The sequence below is a fragment of the Vanessa tameamea genome, chromosome 29 (assembly GCF_037043105.1).
Source record: "Vanessa tameamea isolate UH-Manoa-2023 chromosome 29, ilVanTame1 primary haplotype, whole genome shotgun sequence".
Classification (NCBI taxonomy): Eukaryota; Metazoa; Arthropoda; class Insecta; order Lepidoptera; family Nymphalidae; genus Vanessa; species Vanessa tameamea.
The window spans coordinates 4,411,446-4,439,292 of record NC_087337.1 but is presented as its reverse complement, the minus strand read 5'-3'; the positions used below and the strand labels follow the sequence as shown (position 1 = coordinate 4,439,292).

The window sequence follows — 27,847 nt, the reverse complement described above, 5'->3', positions numbered from 1 at the left end:
TAAAATTTATTTATATAATAACGATTTGTATTAATGAATGAGTGAATGAACGAGTAACAGACGCCACCAAACTCGATCTTCAGCTCATAATTTCCACCTGCTACCAGCTACTTTATTTATACAATCACTTCATTTAGCTGGAGATCCTCCAACTCCGAATACTTGGTCATCAGCTGGCACGTCTGTTGGTATTGTGTACGTTCACAAGTGTCGGTTCTGCAGCCTGCCCCGCGTCCCTATTGCATGCCAGTAAATCAAATGATGTGCACTATACTTGCCATATACAGACATTTAATGTATAAGCATGGAATGAGTATAACATAACATAATAAAAATAATCAGCCTGTAAATTTCCCACTGCTGGGCTAAGGCCTCCTCTCCCGTTGAGGAGAAGGTATGGAGCATATTCCACCACGCTGCTCCAATGCGGGTTGGTGGAATACACATGTGGCAGAATTTCGTTGAAATTAGACACGTGCAGGTTTCCTCACGATGTTTCCCTTCACCGCCGAGCACGAGATGAATTATAAACACAAATTAAGCACATGAAAATTCAGTGGTGCCTGCCTGGGTTTGAACCCGAAATCATCGGTTAAGATGCACGCGTTCTAACCACTGGGCCGTCTCGAGTTTATGATTAATATATCTTCATTTATAATACAACACTATTACACTTAACTACTTATTATACGTCACGGCCTTTGATTATTTTAAATATGATTCTAACACCGAAAATTATGTTTTTATTTAATAAAATTAGTCAGTTCAAAAGTGCTCACACGAGTTGAATGAAAAGTAACATTCGAATTGAATTTATTTGCAAAAGTATCCTGCCTACTTTGTTATTATTTGTTATACTTTTAACGTAAGTATGAGATACGTATAGGGTCGCTAGGCCATAAAACCACCGTTCATTATTATTTTATGTCGTAATAATAATTAAATTATTTTAATGAAAAACGCGCCGTTTGGAATTTATCAAATTAATTGTTGATTATGCTTTCAGCATTAACATTTCAGCTGTTGTGGTCGAAAAATGCCGGCTTTATTCGGACCCTAAGATGTATCTGTATCTTTAAATTAAATAAATAAATTAATTAATTATATTAAAACGTAACACTGCACGTGGAGTGGGGAGAACTTGAGGTAACGCCGATCGACCACCGACCGGCTTTCGGTCAGCGTTGCAGAACTGTCGATAGTTTGACTGTCGATAGTTGAGCTCGAAAACTATTCAGGATATCGATAGTAGTATCGATTGTATCATTCTGATCCATACTATCATATCAGCAATATGATTGTGGCAGCGGTCGGCACTCGGATACGCGCCCCGCGCTCCGCACTCCGTATTCCGCACTATAACTAGACAGTCGTATTATTTTATTCAGACCCTACCGACTACGTTCTGAGCCGAGGTGCGATCTCATAGGACACACCCTCAGGACGAACGTCACTTTCGAGCCCAAAAGGGTTCACCTTAAGGCAGAGTCTTAGCACTCGCCCCAACGTTCGGTGACGCTGTAAAGGTCAGTAGGGCCAGCAGCAAAACACAAATACAGAGAAAAATAAAAAAAAATTTTTCATAATAGAACTCGCTATCGTACAATTGGAAGTGTTTTCGATTAAGCAATATAATAATTATTAATCAGATCAATTTTATTTTAGATATATTTAAAAAAGTGTATTCCTATAAAAAAAAAAACGACAAAATCGTGTTTATTTTAAATGTGAGATTATTACAAGTCAAGTGAACATGTCGGTATTAATTCCGCTGATAATTTTGATCGGTAAGTAATTTGTATCTATTATTTAAATTTTAATCAATCGATATACCTAAACATATTTTAATAAATAAATCGATATTTGTTTATTTAAATATGTTTTATCTATTAAAATAAGATAGATAACCGTGTACATTTATATTTATTTGAATAACTAGCCGTGTAATGTTGGTGTTTCTTAATATTGGTAATGTAATATATAACTGCGGAATATCTTGTCGGTTCTTCTCGGTAGAGTCTACATTCGGAACCGTAAAATGACGATTCATACTGCTCGTAAAAGCATAAACAAAGTATATTTTGAATCCTCGGTATATATTATTGGTTTATGTATATTGAGCATGAGGTCATTCTTATGACGTTTTGGCGTTGATTTGAAGTTGAGTCCAAAGGTACTCCTGTAATTTCAACATGGCTGAAATGTTCTTTTTTGACATTTATTTGAAATAAGGGATTATGATTTAAATTAATACAATTTATAATTTCTTAATGCACTTAATAATTTATTTAATTACATTGTAATTTTTCGTTATTTTCGTTTAGTTTATATGTGTCTGTGATTTTATTGTATATAATTCAATTATGAAATTATTGGAAGTTTGAGATTTTTTTTTTTTTTTATTAAAAAGTATCGATGAAATACATTGTACATTTTATATAATATCTTTGTTATTGAATTAAATCCTGTTTATGTGATGTACAGTTAATGTTTAACGTAGAGTTGACTTTTCTTTTTGGTTAGCTGTTAATCGTATTTTGTTTTTGTAAAATAGGAAGTTGGACTGACAAATAGATCACCTGGTGTTAAGTGGTCACCACCGTTCATAAACATTAGCGCCGACGAAATAAAATAAAACGACGTCCTTTGTGCTCTATAGTTACACTGGCTCACTCACCCTTAAAACCGGAACACGACAGTACTGATTATTGTGCTGCTTGGTGGATGTTTGGCGGTAAATAATTCGACGAGTGTGTGTTACCTACTCTGATACCCTACCGAGGTTATACAGGAAAATTTGAAGAGAATTGATAAACTCGAATTCGTACAGATATTCGTATTGTATTTATAGTCGGTCGGTAAATCGATAAAAGACGCTTAAGCGACATCTAGCGACCATGTCGTACTGCATAGTCGCCGTTTTGGTTCAGTCGTGGTTTCGATAGATGGCGTTGGAAGTTGTGCTCTACTTTAACGATGTAATTTGTCACATGTTAATGTCTTACAATTAACTTTCAATTGGTCATTGTTAATACTAAAATTTTATTATTATAATTTATTTAAAATATAACTAGTTTTTTTCATTTATACTTTATTTTTTTTTTTTTTTAATTTGATTAAGTACTTTGCCTACTGCGAGACATTTTATTAGTAACTTTGTTGCGTCGTTTTACATAATTCATAAAATTTTAAGTAGGTAAATTTTAAACCAAGAGTATCTAGTAGTATATATTCTAATGAAAAACTAGTACGCATTTGTGAGAAATATTAATATATAATTATTATGTGATACTTATTTCTACTGAATATATTTATATGTTATCCACAATATTTAAATTTATCTATTTGGTGGGACTCTGCAATAATAAGAATTAGTTGTTAGAACATGTGCATCTTAAACGATGATTGCGGGTTCAAACCAAAGCACACACACACACACACACACACACACACACACACACACAATAATAATGTAAATTCTACTAAACAGAATTAACATTTTCATAAGTTACATATACTGTCAGTGAAAATGATGAAATTCTAAAGTATTTATATTAAACACTACCTCCGGTTCGGCAGAGAAAATACCCTGACCCGAGAAGAACCGGCGGAAGAAACTCTACTTTCAATATTGCAAAGAAATAAATAGCCAGGAGGCAATCATTTCATTGACATCCATGAACTAGCTTATTGTGTACCTTTTGCACAGAAGCATTAGATTACAATTTTTTTTTATTTGGAGCCAGATTTTTATGCTTTTAGGGATCTTGTTTATAAAACGATTAAAGATGTTCCGACTAGTCGGCGACTATTCGGCAAGGAGTGCCCTGAGAGGAGAATAAGTGGCTTATCCTATTATATATATTTGTTGATAAAATAAAAGGTATATAATAAATAAATATAAATATTGGACAACATCACATACATTACTCTGATCTCAATGTAAGTAGCTAAAGCACTTGTGTTATGGAAAATCAGAAGTAACGACGGTACCACAAACACCCAGACCCAAGACAAGATAGAAAACTAATGAACTTTTTCTACATCGACTCGGCCGGGAATCGAACCCGAGACCTCGGAGTGGCGTACCCATGAAAACCGGTGTACACACAACTCGACCACGGAGGTATGTCAATATAGTTTAACGACGAGTTTGACGGCCTCCGTGGTCGAGTAGTGTGTACAGCGATTTTCATGGGTACGCCACTCCGAGGTCTCGGGTTCGATTCCCGGCCGAGACGATGTAGAAAAAGTTAATTAGTTTTCTATTCTATGTCTTGGGTCTGGGTGTTTGTGGTGCCGTCGTTACTTCTGATTTTCCATAAAAAAAAAGTGCTGTAGCTACTTACATTGGGATAAGAATAATGTATGTGATGTTGTCCAAAATTTTTTTTTAAGATTAATCGGTTCAAATCGTTCGACTTAACTAAACTAAACAAAGTTATAAGACCAGTAGAACACGACACCTTAACAAAGCTATTTCAAGTCTCGCTCGGTTTTTTAATAATATTATTGTTATTGAACTAAACCCAACAATATTACTCCTCGTGTACAAATAAAATTAATTCAATAATAACAAACACGATCGCGGCATTTATTGCTAATTTGAGATTTATTTTTCTAAGCACTTAAACTCGTGACGTAAGAGTAAGTAGAGACCTGAAACTAGTCATAAATGATTTTACCCGCGTGTAAAATGCGTCGACAACGTCACTTCCTCTTGTTGTCGAAGTTGCTTTATTACATAATTTACAATGAGATTTATACCGAATAGCAAGCAAACCGTCAACCATTAAAAGCAATTTTTTTTTATCCCGGCGATCCAGGATACTAGGACATAATCTATGCTCTATTCCAATCATAGGAGAAAAGCCAAATAAAAAACATTTGACAGCGAATTGAAGCGATATCATTGGTCGAGAGCTTGATTAATCTATGATGTTCACTGTGGATTTACGAATTGCATTTTGAACGTCGACGAAACTGTTATCGGAATTTTGAAAGCAAAATTGAAGTATATAGTATGGATATAAGTAGTTAAGTGTAAAAATGTTAACTCTTAGTTATAAGCAGATCGCATGGAATACGTAAATCTAAGGTTTGTTTACCTTTATTAATACTTCGATTGGAATAGGATATAAATGTTAAGTCCATTGGACGTTTTGTAGACGGTGAAAGCCACTTAAGATTCACTGATCAAGATAATAATGCTCTTATTAGTAAACTTTACTTGGTGGTAGGGCTTTGTGCAAGCCCGTCTGGGTAGGTACCACCCACTCATCAGATATTCTACCGCCAAATAACAGTACACTGTATTGTTGTGTTTCGGTTAGAAGGGTGAGTGAGCCAATGTAATCACAGGCACAAGGGACATAACATCCTAGTTCCCAAGGTTGGTGGCGCATAGGTGATGTAATGAATGGTTAATATTTCTTACAGCGCCTTTGTCTATGGGCGGTGGTGACCACTTACCATCAGGTGGCCTATATGCTCGTCCGCCAACCAATGCCATAAAAAAAAAAAAACTAGCGACCCTCCCCTTCTTCACACGGAAGATATTTATTAATAAAGAAACTGATATGTTTTCTACCCTATAGCACTCAAGCATAATGTAGTTTCTACCAGTTATTTTTTTTAGAATTAGCTCTAGTTCCGGAGATTACCTCCCCCCCCTTCGTGCAAACAAACAAATTTTACTGATCTGACTCTAATCTTATATAACGACTCAAACTCGTTTTAGATACCATTTTTAAAACTATTCGATATTTCAAAGACCAATAATTTTTTGATCGACCGCAAATTCTGCGGCAACCAAAGATCAAAGTAAATATCTTTCGAGTAACGTAATATTATAAAAACAATATAAATCGAATCGGCTCGAATTAAAAATCAGTTTTAAGTAAAGAGATAAATGATTTTTATAAGATTCAAGTGAGACATAATTTTTTATTTCAATGAGAATTCCCGCGAAACCTTTTACGCTTTACATGCGTGCTGTTTACAAAACTATATAGGACAAATAAAATAAAAAAAGCTTATTCTTGTTTTATTATATTTGCTTGTTCCTTAGCGGGACTTAAAACTATCCCTATACCGAATTTCGTCTACATCTTTCCAGCTGTTTAACCGGAAAAAAGTAGAGCTACAAAAGGTAGAGTTACTTTCCCATTTATAATATTAGTAGGGATTCTGTCTCTGTACAGTAAATGTATGGTACCATCTGATGGCAACTGGTGACCAGTCACCACCGCCTTTAGACAATGGTGTTGTAAATATTAACCATTCCTTACTTCCAACTCAAATGCGTTACCAAACTTGGGAACTAAAGTGTTCCGTGATAGAGTCACACTGTGATAGTTGTTGAATGATGAATGAACCGTCCGAGGATAGTCTTAGCCAGGATTCATTGATTAAAAAAAAAAAAGATGTATTTCCTAAGTCATTTGTTATATTATGTATTTTATACGAAAATATATTTTGTACAGTTTGTTGTTTCATATTTATCGAAAACAGCACCAACCGTGTGTTTTAATTAATTCTTATTACGATTCGTTTTCAATGAACCGCCGCTCCGAGGATACTGTTAGCCAGTATTCATTGATTAAAAAAAAAAAATAGTTGTATATCCTAAGATTCATTTGTTATGTGTATTTTATACGAAAATATATTTTGTACAGTTTGTAGTTTCATATCTATCGAAAACAACACCAACCGTAAGTTCGCTATACTACTCGTAACTTAACGTGACGTATGCCGTCGTTTCGTATGATCGCGAGCGCGAGCAGACACTGCCGCTACGGGCCAGTCTCGCTTGAATTCTCGTCCGGCGCGGACCTGTCACACGTTTTTTACATTCAAGTGATCAAAAAGCCAAGTTCAATTTATATTTAAAGCTACGTTTTTGTGTAATATTTATTATATGTAGGAAAAAAACATAATTTAATTAATCCGTCGATAAAAGTGTAGACACAATGATCGTTCCAATATTGGTGTGTATGATAATGGGTACGTACATATTGTTTTTATTATACATATATAATTATTTGGAAATTAATCATTTTGTTTTTATGTAATTGATATAAAACAATTGAATATATTAATACATATTTTGCAATATTTAGTGTCGGCAAAGAAATATTAATAAATATGTATTCCTGAAATCAACTTAGCTAGTACTTGTTTGAAGTTTTCTAGATTAAAATCGGTTGCGAAAACTTCAGTGAATCGTGTTTGAAGCGATTCCTTATATCGGTTTCTAAGATTTTTCTTTATAGAGAAAAATAATGCCGAACACCACGATGGGTTTTTTGATGGCTAGCTTTGATCAAACCTAGAGGGAGCTACTACGCCTTATTCAAGATGGTGGCCGCCCTAAAGCTCTCATCGAAAAAATAATAATGGCTGCGTAAAATCTGTTGAAATATCTAGTTGAATCAATATATTCTCAATCAGTGTTGATATATTTTACTTTATTATCATTTTGAATGCAGATTATTGTGAATAAAAAATGGCAACCATCCATTAGATCTGCAAAAGTATTTGTCATCGGTCGGTAAATCGATAAAAATTAAGCGCCATCTAGTGTCAGTGTTTAGGCGTTGCAGTGTCATTGTTATTTCATTGTTTTTACGATAGATGGCGTCAAAGATGTACATGTCGGCGATTCGCCAGAATTCTCCCCGGGATTCATGTAGATATACAGAAAAACACTTTTTGCATTAATAAATTTAATGGTCTGAATAGTGAATAGTTCTATAATTGTCCGAGGAATGCCCGCCTGAACTTACTATTCTACTAACTAAACTATGACATCCTTTTTTTATATCAACAACAAGACCATATTTGTTTTGTTACAAACATAATAACTATTAATGGCTTATAATAATAAAAAAATAATATAAAAATATTTTTGATCTTAATTAAAAATCGAAATATATTGTAATTAGCTTAATTATTTATCACTATCTATATTAAAAATATACCGGACAAATCAAATTCACACATTTCTTGACAAAAAGAAATCATATTTATATTTCGAAATTATTAAAACAAATTTTATGACAAAAATAGATTATATTTATATTTCTAAATTATTTAAACAGTATTAGTTAATAATTGCCATAACCAAAACTTCTACTAAATCTTAATTTATTTAATTCCTTACTTATTATAATAAATCTGTCCGGAAATCATAGGCTTAAAACGCCATAGGTACAAAACATGTTAATGACTTGCTTGATACATTCTACATTCCAAAATAAGAAATATAACTTAGTATTATCTAAGATTGATTCTAAAATGTGAATTACAATTTATTATTCTACATTTTATTTACTTTATTGCTAAGAGTAGATAATAATATTTCCTGTATTATTAAGTCCCAAATTATTTGATAGATGTCGCTTTACAGATTATAAGTTTTATTCGATTTGTTACATATATTGACAACAGATGGCAGCACGGCGAACGCCCATGGATATAGTTTTGTTTTGATTTGTTACATACATTGAAACTAGATGGCAGCACTGCCGAGCGCCCATATACATGTTCTGTCAAAGCGGAAAATAGTATGATGAAATCTTAATTTGCATAAATTTAGTCATTTAATAAATATAGCATTATCATTATTATCAAGAAAATTATTAACAAATAAAGAATTTAATAATTGATACTGTCGTTTTTTTTTACGGTCTTTTCTAATTGATTTTAATTTTATTTATTTTTTTCTTACTAATTCGCGTTAACCTAACTTTAATTTACATAAATGGTATGAATCACTACTATGGTAAATAACGTGTTTAATTTATTACATCTGCTTAGCGTTTACTAAATCAGAGTCGAGGTATCATCTTCAATTTCAAGTTTTAAAAATTTAAAGCTCATGTCAAAAAAATACGGCATATTACTCATATTTCTAGACAGGATATATAAAAGTTTAATTGTTTTTTACTGACATATTGAGTAATTTAAGTGTAATTATTGACTTTCTTGGTCTTTCTTCTCGGTAGAATCTACTGTCCGAACATAACATAACATAATCAGCCTGTAAATTTCCCACTGCTGGGCTAAGGCCTCCTCTCCCGTTGACGAGAAGGTATGGAGCATATTCCACCACGCTGCTCCAAAGCGGGTTGGTGGAATACACATGTGGCAGAATTTCGTTGAAATTAGACACATGCAGGTTTCCTCACGATGTTTCCCTTCACCGCCGAGCACGAGATGAATTATAAACAAATTAAGCACATGTAAATTCAGTGGTGCCTGCCTGGGTTTGAACCCGAAATCATCGGTTAAGATGCACGCGTTCTAACCACTGGGCCATCTCGGCCTTACTGTCCGAACTTGTGATATATTTACTCAATTCAAAACTGTATCACTATGATTCAGAAGTGCTTTTTTTTTACTTTTTACTGACCACACACCGACTAGTCGGCCAGGCCGAAGGGTTTCTTTTGTGTAAAGAGTAGTGTTAATGTTCAAAGTCTCGTGTATGGGTTTTTTTTTTTGACAAATAGGATAATGATTAGAGATGAAACGGATATCCGGTAACTATCCGGTATCCGGCCTATCCGGCCGCCTTAATACTATCCGGCCGCCTTAATACTATCCGGCCGCCTTAATACTATCCGGCCGCCTTAATACTATCCGGCCGCCTTAATACTATCCGGCCGCCTTAATACTATCCGGCCGCCTTAATACTATCCGGCCGCCTTAATACTATCCGGCCGCCTTAATACTATCCGGCCGCCTTAATACTATCCGACCGAATGCCGGATAGCTACTATTCGAATACCGGATAGACATCCGGCTGAATAAAAAAAACTGGGTAAAAGAGACATATTTTTGAGTAATTCTTTAGTTAGTCTTAGTATCACTTAACTTAAATATAACTAGTTTTAGTTTTAAATTTTTAATCACACAATTGTAAGTTAATTTAATACAAAGAAAATTAATGAATTAGTACTAATAATAATTTCTCTGCATTGAGAGGTAGCAGGCGGTTACGTTTCTCTTCATAAATAAGGCCAGCTTCAGAAAAGTCTTTCGCTATACATCCTGCTGCAAGGTGCAGAAAGGTAGATTTTGGCAAACTTTGTTAAATTTGGGTATTGTTTGGCATTAGCTGCCCACGAAGAATAAGGGTCGCAATTGCGATCGCCGGATATCCGGCCACATGGTCGGCCGAATATCCGGTATCCGGTATCCGGCCAAACTGCTATCCGTTTCATCTCTAATAATGATTCATGTAAAGTCAAATGTAACTAGTGCCAAATGATAATTTTATAAAATTTATTTTTCTCGATGGCATATGTTGGCAGACGACCATAGACAATGGCGCTGTAAGAAATATTAACTATTCCTTACATCGCCAATGCACCACCAGCCTTGGGAGCTATGATGTTATGTCCCTTGTGCCTGTAGTTACACTGGCTCACTCACCCTCCAAACCGGAATACAACAATATTGAGTACCTACTGTTGTTTCGCGATAGAATATCTGATGAGTGGGTGGTACCTACCCAGACGGACTTGCACAAAGCCCTACAACCAAGTAAAAATAATGTAAATGAAATATTTATAGTAAAATAAGCAAGTTAAGTCGGCACTGTTTGCCGACTAGTCGCTGACTACGAATGTGGCCGGACAGTCGGCTTTACCGACTAGTCCAAACATTTTTATGAAAAAAACTGGGGCTTACTGGTACAAAACAATATTATCTTTATATGGACGATATACTGACCCATGCAAACATCATCACAAAGTACGTTTGGCAATAGCAGAGTTCAGTGTAAACTTACAGAAATAAAATGACACCAAGTGGTGTTTGCTTCGGTCTAACCGCAAAATTTATTTATTTATTAAGATTCACCAGTGGTAATTACACTATTAAAGTAATAATTATGCTAAGTTACAAAGTTCTTATTGGTAAATGCATTACCTTTTAAGGTGAATACCGCATGCGAAAATAAGTGTGAGATAGTTATACATAAAAACAACAATTCTATGATCCTATGAAATTAAACAAAATCTACCAAACATATCAAATTGTTACATATAATTATTTATTTATAATATAGTTTTTTACATTTTTACGAAACTTTGGCAACGAATCTCTGAATAGGTCCAAGCATTTATAATCGTTTATAATTTTACATAATCGCGACACAGGTGAATTGTTCCCCAAAACAGTTCTGCGAAAAGGCTTTAAAATTAAAATTTAAAATTGGTATTACATTTTTTTTTTGTTGTTGCAGTGATCTCATCACAACTGGAAGGCGCTGTTAAGAACCAGCGACAAAGAGGGTGAGTGTTGTTCTCTGTCATTTGACAGCGAAATGACGCGATACCATTGATGGAGCTTCAATAACAGATGATACTCATTCTGGATTGGCGAAAATTTTTGAACGTCGACGATTTTGTCATCGGAAATTTGGTAGTAAAATTACAAGTCGTTAAGTGGAATAGTTTTGTATTGTAAATAAATATATATCAGTCACGAACTGTTTGTAGTGTACAAAATAGCTGAGCTCTCAGCAAATCGCATGGAATACGTATATGAAAGATTGCTCATCTTTGTTCCTAATTCGATTATAATAGGCAGGGCCGGATCTACCATATGGCTTTTTGGGCTTCAGCCCAGGGCCCCGTGGATTTAGGGGGCCCCATGAAGTCAAGTCAAAGTCAAAAATAGATGATAATGCGAAAGAATCCATAAATTAATTAAATTAAACAGATCGTATGGTTTGCAACCCTGCGAGTCCTCCAATTAATCAAACCTATTCAATCAATTTAATTCAAGTCTACGTTCAGATATGTCTTAGGTGGATCCCTAAGTAGTCTTAGCCCACGGACCACTAAAGTAACGGTCCGGCCCTGATAATAGGCTATAGGTATTTTTGTATATTGTTATAAGAATGCGGATATGATTTGCTGTGGCTATGTTTAAGTTGAATTGTATTGAATAATAAACTTTAGCTAATAACCTTCTCTGGAATACATTGTATATAATGTCAGAAAATACGTTAAAAAATATTCGGCGACTTTTGTATAGTGCGTGTTCAAAATCCAAATATCTTTGTTCAACATGCTTGTAAGCATTACATCTTATTTATTGACAAAAATCTTCCAATTTCTAAGATTATTCGCGCCTAGATGTCCGAAAATCCACAACAACGCGATTTTAAAGGCATTTTCTGTCTCGCCCAACGTCTTTGTGGATCCAGCTTTCGTTGGCGGTTTTTCCGAACGGTATAAGTTCCTTCACGAAAAGCGTATACATTTCTCAAAGACCGATGTGACCGATATGACCGTTGGTATGTTAGTATTATCACTTTCCATGAGGTGAGCCTCGTGCTCGTTTGACACCTGTACCAAAAAAAAAAAAAAACCTTTAGAAAAGAAACACCTCAGACCTGTTTTTTTTTTGTGTTCTAGAAATCCAATCTTAAATAATAGTTTGGTTAGACAGATAATAAATATTGAACTGACTTGTCAAATATAAGTGTTTTAATCTGGCCTCTGTTGCAACAATAATAAAAGTTATTAGGACAAAATGAAGACTTGGGATATTATGGAGCTCCGTAACTGAAGCTGTCTGGTATCCGAATTAAAAATCTACCCGTTACTGTAACCGAATGCGATAAAACATTATTTTGATGATTTTGATTAGATGATTTGATTATTTTGATTTTGCATTTGTTATACTTAAAGAGAGTAGCTAATTCCTTTTTGAGGTTCTTTTTTTTACGTATAAAATACCAAATTATAAAAATAAAGTCAAATTTACCTTGAAAGTTACCTTGTAATTTTCTAAATTATCTAACAACGCACTTGCAAGTCCCCCGGTGTAGCAGATGTACATTGGTGATGGTAGTCATTCTATCAGATGAGCCTCTTGCTCCTTCGCCAACTATAGTAAAAAAAAAAAAATCGTAACAAACTAATCTGATAATCGTAACCATATCTAAAACCGGTCAAATATTATTCATATATCCGTATCCATATCCGAAATTACATGTCCATAACATATCTTATTCTCACTTATAAATAAATTTATGTGACTAGGATCACTTTGGATATCAAAATGTTTTATTTTTTTTTTCTTTTTTTTTTTAATATTAATAACGTATTAGTGTTACTCCGGGCCGGTATATTTATTCACAAAAGAAAACCACACAATAAATCTAATATAATTAAAGAACTGACAATATTTTAAAAAAGGACATAGCACGCACAGATAATTCATTCAACAGACATTTCACAGATAATAAATAAAACTACATTTATACTCTGTACTTTATGTTTACGCAAGTCATCGCAATATTTTTTTTGCACAACATGGCGCAAAATCATGGCGTCATATATATGAGTTTTATTTACCTTATAAAAAAGCTAATATAATGATGGCCCTCTGTATGATATTGTTAATTAATTCGTACTTCTACCTAACTTTTGTGGCGGGAACCATTTTTTTTTCTCGCTGGAACAACGCTGTAGCGCGATTCGCCCACGCGACGTGCGGCAACCGTAAGTCGATGTATGTTTGAACATTTTGTGACATGTACGCGGCTAGTAGGCTACATGTAATTTGTCAAATTAAAATTACAATCTTATACATCAGAAAGTCCCGGAGTACAGGGCTATAGAGTACTATCACTCTATAGTCCAATTCGAGTCAGCGTTGCAAAGCGGTTGGTGGATCATCGCGGGTTAGTTTTATATCGATAATAACTCTACGGAATGATTTCCTGAATTGTTATTGCCTACCCGCACTCTCCTGTCTTTGCCATGAATATTTAATTCGAACTGTAATGAATTTACAAAAAAAAAAACACGTTAAACTGTAAATTTCGGTTTCGAGAACTTTCTAGAAAATATTAGAAAACTTTTAACGAAATATTGGATTGGGTGATTGGTCGTCGTTCTCAAGTTATGACGAGACCGTGAGAATTAGCGGGTTTATTTATATATATTGTAATTTTCAATAGTTTTTTTTTTTATTTACGTGTAGTATTTAAAAGTTAATGTAATGATGAATGTCGCCCGCGACATTGCTCGCGTTTTAGGAGTTGGTCGTTATGTGTTAGGTTTAAAAAATTAATAATCTATGTCCTTCCTTGAAGTTCAAGCTTTGTATTAAATTTCATCAAATTCGGTTCAGTGTTTTGTTAAGACAGCAAGAGTTACTTTCCCGTTCATAATATTATATTTAATATTTGTTTAGTTTTATATAAACTTTTACGTTTTTCTCTTCGTTTTTGATCGCGTCTGTATTTTGAATATATTTTGAAATATTTTATTCATTTTCATCACGGTAGAATCTACATTCGGAACCGGAGGTAGCTTTAAATTTTTTTTTAATTTAATTTTTAATTTTTTTTAATATGTGAAATTCATTCCAGTGCTCGCAAGAGCCTATTTGAAAAAAGTATATATATTTTGATTTTGATATTTTTTTATATATTTTTGCCTAGACCTAAACTAAAGTTAAATTAATAAAAAAAAAAAAGTAAAATACGCTGCCTAGCAATAAATTCTCCATCTTCTTGGATCTAGTCCTGGTATCCAACACTTTACACCGACACACTGAATCGAACCCATTCACTAAACAAGCACCTTCACTCGCGAGCAACAAGGAACTAAAATGAATCAAGCGTCCGCCTCCCTATTTATAGAATATTATGACTCATCGTATATAATGTCATACGTTTTATACATAATGTAATGAAATCTAGAACGGGTCGGTGTGGCCCAGTGGTTAGAACAGCTGAATGTCCACTGAAGATTACTGGTTCAAACCCAAGCAAGAACATTTTAATTATAGTTTTTAACTGACATAACTTTGTATTTCAAATGTTAAAGAAGAGTAACTGCATAGTTTCTTGGCGGTAGAATCTATATACCGAACCGGTGGTAGATTCACTTAATATAGTTTTGTAAAATTACGATTCAAAAGTTCTCGTAAAAGCCTACTTGGATAAAGTATATCTATTATTAAATTAAAAAAAAAAAGAAGTATATTATGATTTTCGTCATGACACATCTTATGACGTGTTTGATAAATGACGTTTTATAAATAATGTTTACATAATTACATCGTCATGGAACGATCGAGTATGTGCCGGTGCGGTCCAGTGGTTAGAACAGCTGAATATCAATCGATGCTTCGGGTTCAAACCCGAGTAATCTAAATAAATAAAAATAGTTATATCATTTTAGTTACACTCTATTCCAATTATAAGAGGAGAAAAGCCAAGTAGACAACAGGACAGCAAAGTATTTAGAAAGATGCACAAGAGCCGGCCTTATCGCTAAACAGCGATCTCTTCCAGGCAACCTTAGGGTAGAGGATAGAAACAGATATAGAAAGAGGTAGAGGTGTACAAGGCAGATATAAACATAATATATGAATACATTACAGTGAAATAATAATATATTTAAAATAAAATAATGTACAGTACCCGGTAGCTAATAAGTAGACATATATGTATCTATATAATATTCGCTATGGATTTGAAATGGCGTGACCTTGAAATGAACTTCGACGAAACTGACGTTCACGAAACAGCTTCGTTGACAATTCAGAGCGTCATATTTTCGAAAATTCATTATAATGAATATCAGATTATTCGAGTTTGATTTCCTTTCAAGTGTTGTTTGTCGATGCGCAAGACGAATTTTCTCGAATCCAGAACGAATAGCACAGATTATACAGTTCTCGACCAATGGTGTAGAGCCATTTCAAGGTCAACGATGATTATTACCGATTTCCGTTATTTTGATGACGTAATTCTTTAAGTTGGCGTTTCTGATTGCTTTATTTAAATCAACAGACTCAAAATATAGTTTGGTTCGCGCGTTAGAGAGCGGGATATCGGGGTTAGAACTTGGTGGTTTGTGCAAGCCCGTCTGGGTAGGTACCACCTACTCATCAGATATTCTACCGCCAAACAGCAGTATTCAGTATTGTTGTGTTCCGGTTTGAAGGGTGAGTGAGCCAGTGTGTACAGGCACGAGGGACGTAACATCTTAGTTCCCAAGGTTGGTGGCGCATTGGTGATGTAAGAATGTTTAACATTTTTTACAACGCCATTGTCTATGGGCGGTGGTGACCACTTACCATCAGGTGACCCATTTGCTCGTCCGCCTACCGATATCATAAAAAAAAAGAACACTGATTAATTAAACTAAATACATAAGTTTTATTAATTTTACTTGCTGCTATAATTAAACATATACTCCTTCGATATTATAATGAGGACAAAATCCAAATAAATAACATTAGTCATTAAATTGACGTGATGTCATTGGTCGAGAGCTCGAAAGATCTGTGATGTTCAGTATGGATTTGCGTTATTTTTGTTAGTGGCAGTGGGCCGGCCATATTTGTCGTAGAACCGATGACCGTTGGGGAAAACGTGTTCTAGAGTGGAGACCGCGTCTCGGCAAACGTAGTGTAGGACGTCCTCGGGCACGGTGGAGTGACGATTTGCGCAAGACGGCTGGCAGGAGCTGGATGCGAGTTGCCGAAGAAAGACCACAGTGGCGTGCATTTGGAGAGGCCTATGTCCAGCAGTGGACGAATGTGGGCTGATGATTGATTGATTGCGTTATGAACGTCGACACGACAAGCTTTTATCGCAACTTTGGGAGTTTAAAAGTTTAATAATAGTGTATAAATAAAGATATATTAATCAAGAACCTTTGACGACCTCCGTGGTCGAGTAGTGCGTTCACCGATTTGCATGGGTACGCCACTCCGAGGTCCCGGTTTCGATTCCCGGCCGAGTCGATGAAGAAAAAGTTGATTAGTTTTCTATGTTGTCTGGGTCTGGGTGTTTGTGGTGCCGTCGTTATTTCTGATTTTCCATAACAAAAGTGCTTTAGCTACTTACATTGGGATCAGAGTAATGTATGTGGTGTTGTCCAATATTTATTTATTAAGAACTGTTAGTAGTGTATAATATATTTATTAGCAAATCTCGTGACATACGTAAATCTAAGGTTTGTTTATCTTTATTCCTTCTTCGATCTGAATAGACTATCCTTTTCTCGGTTCGGCGGTTTGGTCATTAAAAGACAGACATACAGTTACGATCGCATTTGTGGACCCTCGGTGACCCGAAGAATGCTTTGCAGGGCAGTATCGGAGTATCGGTGTCTGTCGTATTATAGAGCCTAAGATATGGTCTGAAATTTTTCACCTTTCAAGGGAACATACATTTATTACGCAAGAGTATTTTCGCTAGTTCGACTGGGTTGAAATTATAATTTTATACTATAATTAATTATGTTGTTTTATTTTTAGACAAACATCATACAACGATCCGTCTGTCGTTCGTCGTGTTCTTCGTCAGGCTACCTGCGGGTGAGTCATATAACTATTTCAACCACTACGTTGGTACCACCGGCAATTCAACCGCGAAACAGTAATACTCGGTACTGTTGTGGTCCGGTTCGAAGGGTTATATAGTTAATATATACAGGTATCAGGGACGTAATATCTCAGTTTCCAAGGTTGGTGACGCATTGCCTATGCAATCTTCGAACGTATAATAAAATACCGGAAGAATAATCTTTTTTTTTTTAATTGTAGCCGAGATGGCCCCGTGTTTAGTACGTGTACATCTGAATGATTGTGACAATGATGTTGAATATTTCTTACAGCGCCTGATTGAGACGGTAGATGGGCGTTTCTCAGCTATAAAAATTGATGAAATTCGTTTAGATTTATACTTGTTTAAAAGTTTTTATTGAATTAAATACAATAGACATAATATAACAAAGAGCCGAGATGGCCCAGCGGTTAGAACGTGTGCATCTTAACCGATGATTACGGGTTCAAACCCAGGCGAGCACCACTGAATTTTCATGTGCTTAATTCGTGTTTATAATTCATCTCGAGCTCGGCGGTGAAGGAAAACATCGTGAGGAAACCTTGTATTTGTATTCCACATGTGTATTCCACCGACCCGCATTGGAGCAGCGTGGTGGAATATGCTCCAAACCTTCTCCTCCAAGGGAGAGGAGGCCTTAGTCCAGCAATGCGAAATTTACAGGCTGTTAATGTAATGTAAAATGTAAGACATAACATAAGATTGGGCTCTGATGGAATATAAGGACGCCTATATACCGCCGCCCCGGTGCGTGACGTCACTTTTGCAAAAAATGCAAAAAATGCCAAATAAGCGTCCTGAAGCAACCTTTACTCGGTGCAATAACCTTGCTTCGTAGTACGCATAGTTTCCGTAAGATGGCGTCAGTGTCATTATGGTTTTGGCGCGAATCACGGCGGCGCTTGGAGAATGTCAAAGTTTTAAATGCTTCTCCTGAAAGAATGCATTTTCGCTAAAGTGTCGGTCTGTATGTACAAGTCATTACAAATCGTGTGACTTTGTCGTTATAAACTCGTAGGCGTCCCGCAGTAGGTAAATACGGTTGACGCATCGCTCTGATCTCTCATTTCCAACGAAAACGCATAGGTCTTTTTTTTATGGGTGTAATTAATTTTTGCAGCTACTGGCCGACCGAGTTCGAGTGCAGAGATGGTACTTGCATCACAGCGGACAGGAAGTGCGACGGTACCGTCGACTGCCCCGACGGTTCGGATGAAACGCACTACCTCTGCCGCAATACACAGTATGTTACCAGGCGTTGTATTTTATTTATTTAATCTTAATATATGTATATAGAGCCGAGATGGCCCAGTGGTTAGAACGCGTGCATCTTAACTGATGATTGCGGATTAAAATCCAGGAAACACAGCTGAATTTTCATGTGCTTAATTTGTGTTTATAATTCATCTCGTGCTCGGCGGTGAGGGAAAACATCGTGAGAAAACCTTCGTGTGACTAATTTCAATGAAATTCTGCCACATGTGTATCCGCCAACCCGCATCGGAGCTTAGTGGAACAAACTCCAAACCTTCTCCTCAAAGGGAGAGCAGCCCTTAGCAGTGGGAAATTTACAAGCTGTTACGTATATGTTTATACTAGCGACCCGCCCCGGCTTCGCTCGGGTGCAATACTGATACGAAATTTACTACAGAATGTCTCCATACAACGGTCACGGCTTTATGTCATTAGACAATACAGACCGCTATGTCCTTGGATTTTAAATCTGTAATATCTTCGAAAATATTCATTTAAATTACATGCTGTAAAGGGCCATATTGATCCATATTAAATGCACAATGTATTTAAGTTACTTAATTGGATAAGGATGAATGCTGTACTGCTTAAAATCTCTTCGAAAATAAGCCATTATTTCTCGTAAAAAGTAAAGGATAAAAAATGTTTTTTGTGAGTTATCCTTAAAAGATAGACTTTTTGATAGAGAGATCATCGCGGACTTTTTTTTGTAGATCTTTTTTAGGTGTACAATACATAATCAGCCTGTAAATTTCCCACTGCTGGCCTAAGGCCTCCTCTCCCGCTGAGGAGAAGGTATGGAGCATATTCCACCACGCTGCTCCAATGCGGGTTGGTGGAATACACATGTGGCAGAATTTCGTTGAAATTAGACACATGCAGGTTTCCTCACGATGTTTTCCTTCACCGCCGAGCACGAGATGAGTTATAAACAAATTAAGCACATGTAAATTCAGTGGTGCCTGCCTGGGTTTGAACCCGAAATCATCGGTTAAGATGCACGCGTTCTAACCACTGGGCCATCTCGGTTCATACATAGGTGTACAATACTGTAGTACATTATTTTGATCTTTCACGTAGGATTCACACAGCGTTTGCAATGTAAGTGCAAAAAAAATTGTCGGTGATCAGTTCAATTGTTCAAAGGAGGAGAAGTCGATCCAGAGATTCTGTTCAGATTCCGTTCATTTGCATCTCTCGGACGTTGTTTTTTGTTTTTTTTGTATATCGACTATCATCGAAGTAATCTATTTTGTACAAATGATTCAAAAGAATATTAAATCCAAATTATAAAATAAAATGGTGTCGTATCGTAAAGAATATATGTTAGTATGTTCGTAACGATAAAAAATGTTTAAACGCAGATATTTCCGGTGCCCCGACTATCTCTTTCGGTGCACGTACGGCGCATGCGTCGACGGTACGGCGCCGTGTAATGGCATTTCAGACTGTGCCGACAATTCTGACGAGTTGCAACCAAAATGCAACAATTACACATTTGAAATTGGGTGAGACATTTTTTGTTTTTTTAAATATCTCTTTCATACTTTAAGGCTTTTTCATGTATGTACATTATAGTGGAAGGACGAGTAAAGATAAAGAAACTAAAAGACTGGTACTCGTTGTAGATTCGTGAAAAACCGTATTGAAAGTTATCGGAGCTTTCGAAATAAAGTAAAGTCTATTACAATGGAAGCAGGAAAAATTATAAACAAACCTTAGATTCACGTACTTCATGCGATTTGCTAATAATAATTCAGCTATATCGTGCATTACTAAGAGTTTATGATTAATACATCTTTATTTATAATACAACACTATTACACTTAACTACTTATTTCCACTTTAATTTTACTTGGTAAATTCCGATAACTTTCAATATTATTTTCGCAAATCCACAGTGAATATCATAGATCGATTGCGTCAATTTTCTGTCAAATGGTGTTTATTTGAATTTTTTCCTGTTACGGTTATGTTGTATTATAAATAAAGATATATTAAACAAGAGCTGTTAGATGTACATAATATATCCGAGTTATTAACAAATCGTTTGACATACGTAAATCTAAGGTTTGTCTAACTACTCCTCCTACCATTGAAATGCACTATATATAATTTTTTTTATCTATTTCCAAACATGTCCAATTGTACACGTTGAATATTAATACCTCAGACCCGTTCGTTTCCACTGATAATCTCAGCTCAAGCGGAGGTACGTTTAGGATACGACGGAAATTCCGTCATAAATGTCCTCTAAGCTCCAGTAGTCGTAGAAATGAACCATTAAACCCATTTTTTTTATTTGTTCCATTTAGTGTATTGAAAATGTCAAACCTGTTGGTAAACTTTTCAAGTACACTAGACACTCGGACACAACGTGCTCAAACAGCTGATGTGACGCTTACCATCGTGTAACGAGTTTACAGTCTAGACACTTTACTAAAGGGCGCCGTCGAAACGGCCCGCCAGTCTAAAATATCAATATAAATATTTTTATATACATTAGAGTCCCTATTCTATGAACGGAAGATCATTTGGCTGACTGTCGTTCAGGCCTAAAGGCCAACGTGTCTAGGCTAGGCGTTTAATTGGATGGCTGATTAAGCTATTTGCCTGCGACCGTGTATAGTGTCGTAGTCTAAACGTAGCGTTAGTTCGACAGCGATACATTTAAAGTATATTTGGTATCGTTTGGTACTCTGCTGTATGCTTAATAAATGTGTAATACACTTGTAGGGGGCAGTTCAGGTGCAATGACGGCAGCCTCATCGAGAACGACCGGCGATGTGACGGCATCCGCGACTGCAGAGACGGCTCCGACGAGACGTTGATGTCCTGCGCCGGCAACGTCTGCGCCTCCAACCTGTTCCAATGCGCTTATGGGGCCTGCGTCGACGAGGGGTCCGATTGTAATGACGTAAGTCGGATATTAATACAAGCTACCCGTTTCGTACGTACAGAGTCAAGCCTCCCATTTCAACTTTAATGTTGGGGGGGGGTGCTACATTAAAGTTGAAATTTCCAATAATGCTTCTAGTTATACGTCAGTAGTTTTGTCTGTGCGTTCATAGACACGTAGAGACAAATTATTTTATAAGTATATGTATATTTATTTATTATTTATTCGGATCTCCAACAGTCGTACATAGTATGCATCCAAAACTGACTTTAAATTAAATTAAAACAAACCCAAACACAAAACTACAAAAAGTAGTATATACTCCATTCCAACCATAACAGGAAAAGAGCCAAATAAACAACATTTGACAGCAAATTGACGCGATACCACTGGCCGAGAGCTTGATATGATATTCACTATGGATTTTGGAAAAAAATGCATTTTAAACGTCGACGAAACTTTTATCAGAATTTTGGATCTAAAATTAGAAGATATGAAGATATATTAATCATAAACTCATCGCACGATGTACGTAAATCTATGGTTCGTTTGAGTTTTTTGTTTCTTGGAATTGGCTATATACATGTGTATATCAAATTTAAAAAAGGAAAACTAATATTTAAATAAAAATACCAAAAAAAAAAACAAAAGACGTACGTAACTGATTTTTGGAATTTTTAGATCGACGAGTGCGCTGATGGTTCTGACGAATCGGATATGCTATGCAAGAGGACAGTACCACGAACGACCACCACCACAACAACCACGACGACCACGCCAAGTACAACTACAGTGGGGTAAGATTAATCAAGAACTGTTAATAGCGCACAGTATAGCTGAGCTATTTGCGAATCGCGTGGAATACGTAAATCTAAGGTTTGTTTATCTTTATTCCTTCATCGTTTGGAACCTTGTTTCGTGAACCGTGCTCGCACCAGTGGTGGGCGAATGTTTTTAAAGGGACCACAAAGTTTAAGGACTACTAGAGGTGGGTCAGATCATACAAGAAATGCATTTTGTGTTAAAGCTTTTAATCATAATATTAGAAGAACATTACAGCATTAAACACTTGTGTGGAATTGACCTGCAACACTTGAACTAATTTAGCTTCACCTATAGGTTATGAGCCGAGATGGCCCAGTGGTTAGAACGCGTGCATCTTAACCGATGATTTCGGGTTCAAACCCAGGAGAGCACCACTGAATTTTCACGTGCTTAATTTGTGTTTATAATTCATCTCGTGCTCGGCGGTGAAGGGAAACATCGTGAGGAAACCTGCATGTGTCTAATTTCAACGAAATTCTGCCACATGTGTATGGAATATGCTCCAAACCTTCTCCTCAGAGGGATAGGAGGCCTTAGCCCAGCAGTGGGAAATGTACAGGCTGCTTATGTAATGTAATAATAAGTTATGCATCTATCCATCTTTTAAGTAGAATCTACTTTATGCTTCTCGATAGTCAAAACGTAATTATAACATGTACATTACTGGTTACGTTAAGAATAATGAATTAACGCTGTTTTTCGTTTTCTAGTGTTCCAAACATGTGCACCCTCCCGCCGCATCCCGAGAACGGTCTGTTCCTGAGGAACGGTGGCGCTGGATACAAACCCGGTGACGTCGAACCGACCGTCCTTTTGAACATCGAGTGCATGCCCGGGTACAAGGTGGTCGGAGAGCCGGTGGTCGTCTGCGTGTCCGGATTTTGGTCGCCCTACAGATTACCATCCTGTGTCCGTGAGTAATGACGTACTTACCTGTCATTTCCCATGAGTCACTGACATTATCCCTTTAAAATCCGTCCGTAATGCGTCTCGACGTTTTGAAATTAAGTTATTAAGTGTAGACTGCACGCAGGCGCCTGTTCGCTGCCGCCGTCGGACAGCGTGGAGTACCGCTGCCAGCTGCGCGACGAGGGCGAGGACGGCTGGCGCGGCTGCGACGAGCTGGAGGTGCACGGGACCGTGGTGCGGCCCGAGTGCCGCCGCCCCAACTACTACAGCCCCACCGCGCTGCCCTACATGTTCTGCGCCGACGGGCGCTGGAACTACGAGCCCACCTGTCAGGCCGGTGAGTGCTTCTGGAAGATAGGTCGAAATTCTGTGCAAGAATTCATTAAATCGTTCCACATAGAGGTTTACACGCTTACTCAATGTGGACGAGAGATAACTAAGCTAAACTGCGTATAAAGGTGTTGGTCAAGTGGCTAGACTAGGCCGCAGATCCCGAGGGTTCGAACCCCCCGATCTGGCCGATTAAGTTTTTCTATCGAAAATATCTCGGATACAGTCCGGGGACTGGAAGTTGCGTGTGTACACTTCCGTGCTTCGGTGCGCACGTAAAGCCGTCGGTCCTGCGACGGAACTCTTACCGGTCACGTCGGATTTGCCGTCTCACGATAGTGACGGAACGGAGAGTGCACCTGCGTCTGTGCGCACACTCGTGCACAATGACATGTCCTGCGTAGGTCGCTGGTCTCCCTCGAGAGGGGCTTCCGTGTCGAAATCGACAGTCAGGCAGTCAGGCAACGAACGACTAACGTAATCGCAGAGTGCGGCACGCCCACGCCGCGCGCCGAGCCGCTGGTGGCGGGCGGCAGCGCGGCGGCGCGCGGGGAGTTCCCGTGGCACGCCGGCCTGTACCGGCGCCGGCGCGGCGCGCACGGGCACATCTGCGGCGGCTCGCTCGTCAACCAGTGGACCGTCGTCACCGGTGAGCGGCCTTACGTGTTCGTGTTGATCGTTACGCTTCCTTCGTTCGGCTTCCATTTTACGTGTAGTCCCGGGAGATTCGGTCGGGTTCGTGAATGAATCGTATTAAACTCGATTCGAATGTGTTGCGTGTGTGTAACTATTGATGAAGTGTAACTTGGTGGTAGGGTTTAGTGCGAGCCCGCCTGGGTAGATAGCACCCGTTCATCAGATTTTCTACCACCAAGTGGTATTCTATTGTTGTGTTCTGGTTTGAAGGGCGACTGACCACAGTCACGATGATAATTATGAATTAGTTCCCAAGGTTTGTGGCGCATTGAAGGAATGATTAAAATCTCTTACGGCGCTAATGTAAGTAGGCGGTGGTGACCACTCACCATCAGGTGGCCCATCTGTCCGTGCACCTACCTGTTTCTACAAAAAAAAAATCCGATACAGTCCGTCGAGTCTGTATCGTTTATTATCTTGCAAACTCGTTTCGTTTCACACGCTCTGAACGCCGAACTCTATCTTTCCCTTCCCCCATTATCGCTATGTAGATATGCACCTGCACTACTGCACAGTATATAAAGTATTCCCCCCGCACAGCTGCGCACTGTGTCTATGAGGACGGTTACGGTATCCTGTCGCTCGAGAATTTCGCCGTGGCTTTGGGCAAGCTGTACAGAGACTGGAACGATACACGGGACGCGCCCTATCAGCAGACGTCCGAAGTAAGTACAACAATTTATTGCACAACAAAATTTCCGCTTTTTTTACTTAAAAATCACGTGTTACACGTTAAGCCCGCTCGTTTCCCTCGGATGTGTTATCTAATTATTATTTTTTTTAAGCTAACGGCGATTTTCGTGCCGGAGCGATACGGCGGAGCCCAGATGTTGTATCAAGATGATTTGGCAGTGATTAAACTCAAGGATAGAATTGTATACAGGCCGTACATCCGCCCCGTCTGTCTTGATTTCTTACAGGAATTCAATGATTTGCAATTGCAAAACGGAAAGTTGGGAAGAGTGAGTTTGTTTAATTATATATATTTATTATTATAACATTATCTGTATGTAACACTTACGGGGTCGGCTTACAAGTTGTTAGGTTAAAAAGTAGCAACTTCAAGCTTACTTCATATTCAATTTCATCAATTTCGGTTCAGTGTTTTGGTCATAAAGGGAGACAGACAGACAGGCGTGCAGAGTTACTTTCGCATTTGTAATATTTAGTTTAGATGTTTGATACGAGAAACATCCTCAATATATTATCAGCAATACCAATATTTGCTTGCTATAATAGAGATATGAACTGAAAACGATACGGCAACTAGTAATATAGTTGATTAAGAAAATAAAAAAAAAAAACTGTCTTAGGCCGCCGGTTGGGGTCTCACTGAGAGCCGACGAGGCTCCGAGTCCGCGGAGCTGAAGGTGGTGGACATGCCCTACGTGGACTGGAAGGAATGCAAGCGTCGCACTCCGCCCGACTATGCGGCCTTCATCATCAGCGACAAGATCTGCGCCGGCTTCGGCAACGGTGAGAGCGATTCGGGCACCGTTACCGGCACCGTTTCCGGCACCGTTACCGGCTCCGTTACCGGCTCGGACTCACGCGGCCCCCTCCCCAGGCACGACGCTGTGCAAGGGCGACAGCGGCAGCGGGCTGGTGTTCGGCGCGCGCGAGCACGGCGTGCTGCGCTACTACCTGCGCGGCGTGCTGTCCACGAGCCCGCACGGCGCGGGCGGCGGCTGCAACCTGCGCGCGCTCACCAGCTTCACGCACGTGCAGCAGCACGAGCGCTTCCTGCGGCAGCACCTCGCCTCCGACCGGCCCTAGTCGACGCCTCGACGCCAGTGATGACCTAGGAACTCTATACGCTTATAAGCATAGGCGGCGCCTCTTGTGGGCGCTTAATGGTGTGTGACAGCTTAACGGCGTTTCGTGCTCTACCAATATTTTTTTATATATATAAGGAGAATGACGAGATACTAATTTAATACTAAATTATTTATGACAATATATTTTATATGATATTAGTCGATTATAAACATATTATTTACGATATACACAATTTTACTAGTTCAAAAATGTTATGTCTTCCAAATTTTACTATTGAGGAACACGAAATTAAATTAAATAAATAAATATTAGACAACATCATTACTCTGATCCCAATGTAAGTAGCTAAAGCACTTGTGTTATGGAAAATCAGAAGTAACGACGGTACCGCAAACACCCAGACCCCTTTTTTTTTTTTTTTCTCGCTGGAAAAACGCGTTACGCGCTTCCCCCACGTGATGGAAAGTGAGGGGGTGTGTGGGACTCCCCGGAGCCCTGGACGCCGAGTGCGCCCAGGTACGCCGGGTCTACCCACTAAAAAACCAGCGGTACCCTCTCCGTCTTTCGGTGGGCGCCACGGGATCGCTTGCGCATGCTACCGTGACGCCCTGACGGTCGGCCCGCCTATGCGGGCCTCCAACACCTAGAGGGGGTTCTCGGGGTACTGAGACCCCCCAGTCCCTGCGACGCCTATTGAGGCGGGGGGAGAAGGTGCGCGTAGCGCTTCTTCCTCCTCCCCGGTCGTCTTCGGCGGAGCGGGTCTTCAGCGGCATCCTCTTCCCGCTCCCGCTCCGCGGCTTCCTTCTGCGACATCACGTTTTCGCCCGGTCAACGACGCCAGTCAACGGGTGTAACTTTCGGCGGTGGAGCCGAGTGGACTGCCTGCGCGTAGGGCGCAGCAATTTGCTGCGCCGACTCCCGCCTCTTATCCGCAGCTAACGGAGGGCGTCGTATCATTGCGGGTGGCAAGCGTTCCTCTAATACTGCAAATCGGGCGTTAAACATAACGCTGAGCGAAGAAATTATGGAGGCCTTAAATTTCTTCTCATTTGCCCCTGCCACCTTGGTCCGCATCTCCGCGAACTCGCGGCGGTGAGCCTTCACCTCGGCCTTGAGGCTGTCCACCTCTTTGCGCAGGCGGCCATTATCAACGCGGAGCTTTCGCGTCTCCTCGGCTTCTGTCCGAGATGCTAAGGCGTCTACAATGCCCTGCAGTGCAGCCGCCGACTCCCTCAGCCTCTTTGCAAAGCCTATTTTTAAGTTGGAGGACTTTTGGGCCACCTCCAGAATGAGAGCTGCGCTTCGGCCAGCTTGTGCTCAAAGTTCCTCCGCACCCAACTTAGTGGGATCCTCCGTATGAACATCTGAGGAAGAGGATTCCTCGGAGTCCAAAACAACCTGAGGAGCGTCCTTTCGAAACGTTCGACTACGCAGCGATGGCTCGAAGGCTTCCTCTCTGGCCTCGTTGGCCTTGGCTTTCAGCTCAGCCTTAGCCCGAGCGAGACCACTACCACGTCCTTTCGCGGTTTTGCCGCGAATGGCAGGCTTGCTCTTCGCAGCTAACCTCGTCTCCGTCTCCGTGTCAGAGTCTGAGTTAAAAATAGCAAGGCCCCCATAAGGGCGTTTTCTGCCAACCAAGGCGTCGGACGACAACCTAGAGTCGACGTCCATCGCCGAAAAATAAAAACATCAAACAAGAAGAAAGAAAGAAAAATTTTCCATATACAAAGCAAAAAGTCCAGATGTTACGCGTCAGAGAT

General features: G+C 38.7%; 1 protein-coding gene across 1 annotated transcript; it reads left to right on the top strand.

The window, feature by feature from the left end:
* The first annotated feature begins 9,519 nt into the window (after positions 1-9,519).
* Positions 9,520-26,364, top strand: LOC113403900 (modular serine protease-like). The gene is made up of 15 exons (XM_064219637.1): positions 9,520-9,545; positions 10,124-10,200; positions 11,255-11,303; positions 17,308-17,367; positions 18,516-18,638; positions 20,014-20,157; positions 21,386-21,566; positions 22,230-22,345; positions 23,084-23,286; positions 23,407-23,619; positions 24,100-24,261; positions 24,849-24,973; positions 25,094-25,270; positions 25,622-25,784; positions 25,876-26,364. The coding sequence occupies exons 1-15, from the start codon at positions 9,520-9,522 to the stop codon at positions 26,082-26,084; spliced, it is 2,028 nt and encodes a 675-aa protein (XP_064075707.1). The 3' UTR covers positions 26,085-26,364.
* The last annotated feature ends 1,483 nt before the right edge of the window (positions 26,365-27,847 follow it).

Bases quoted from the DNA above. Each gene is read 5' to 3' on its own strand.
- LOC113403900 (XM_064219637.1), top strand. From the start codon at position 9,520: ATGATTAGAGATGAAACGGATATCCG. The intron at 11,304-17,307 runs GTGAGTGTTGTT...TTTTATTTTTAG, and splicing joins AAGAACCAGCGACAAAGAGG to ACAAACATCATACAACGATC. The intron at 21,567-22,229 runs GTAAGTCGGATA...TGGAATTTTTAG, and splicing joins AGGGGTCCGATTGTAATGAC to ATCGACGAGTGCGCTGATGG.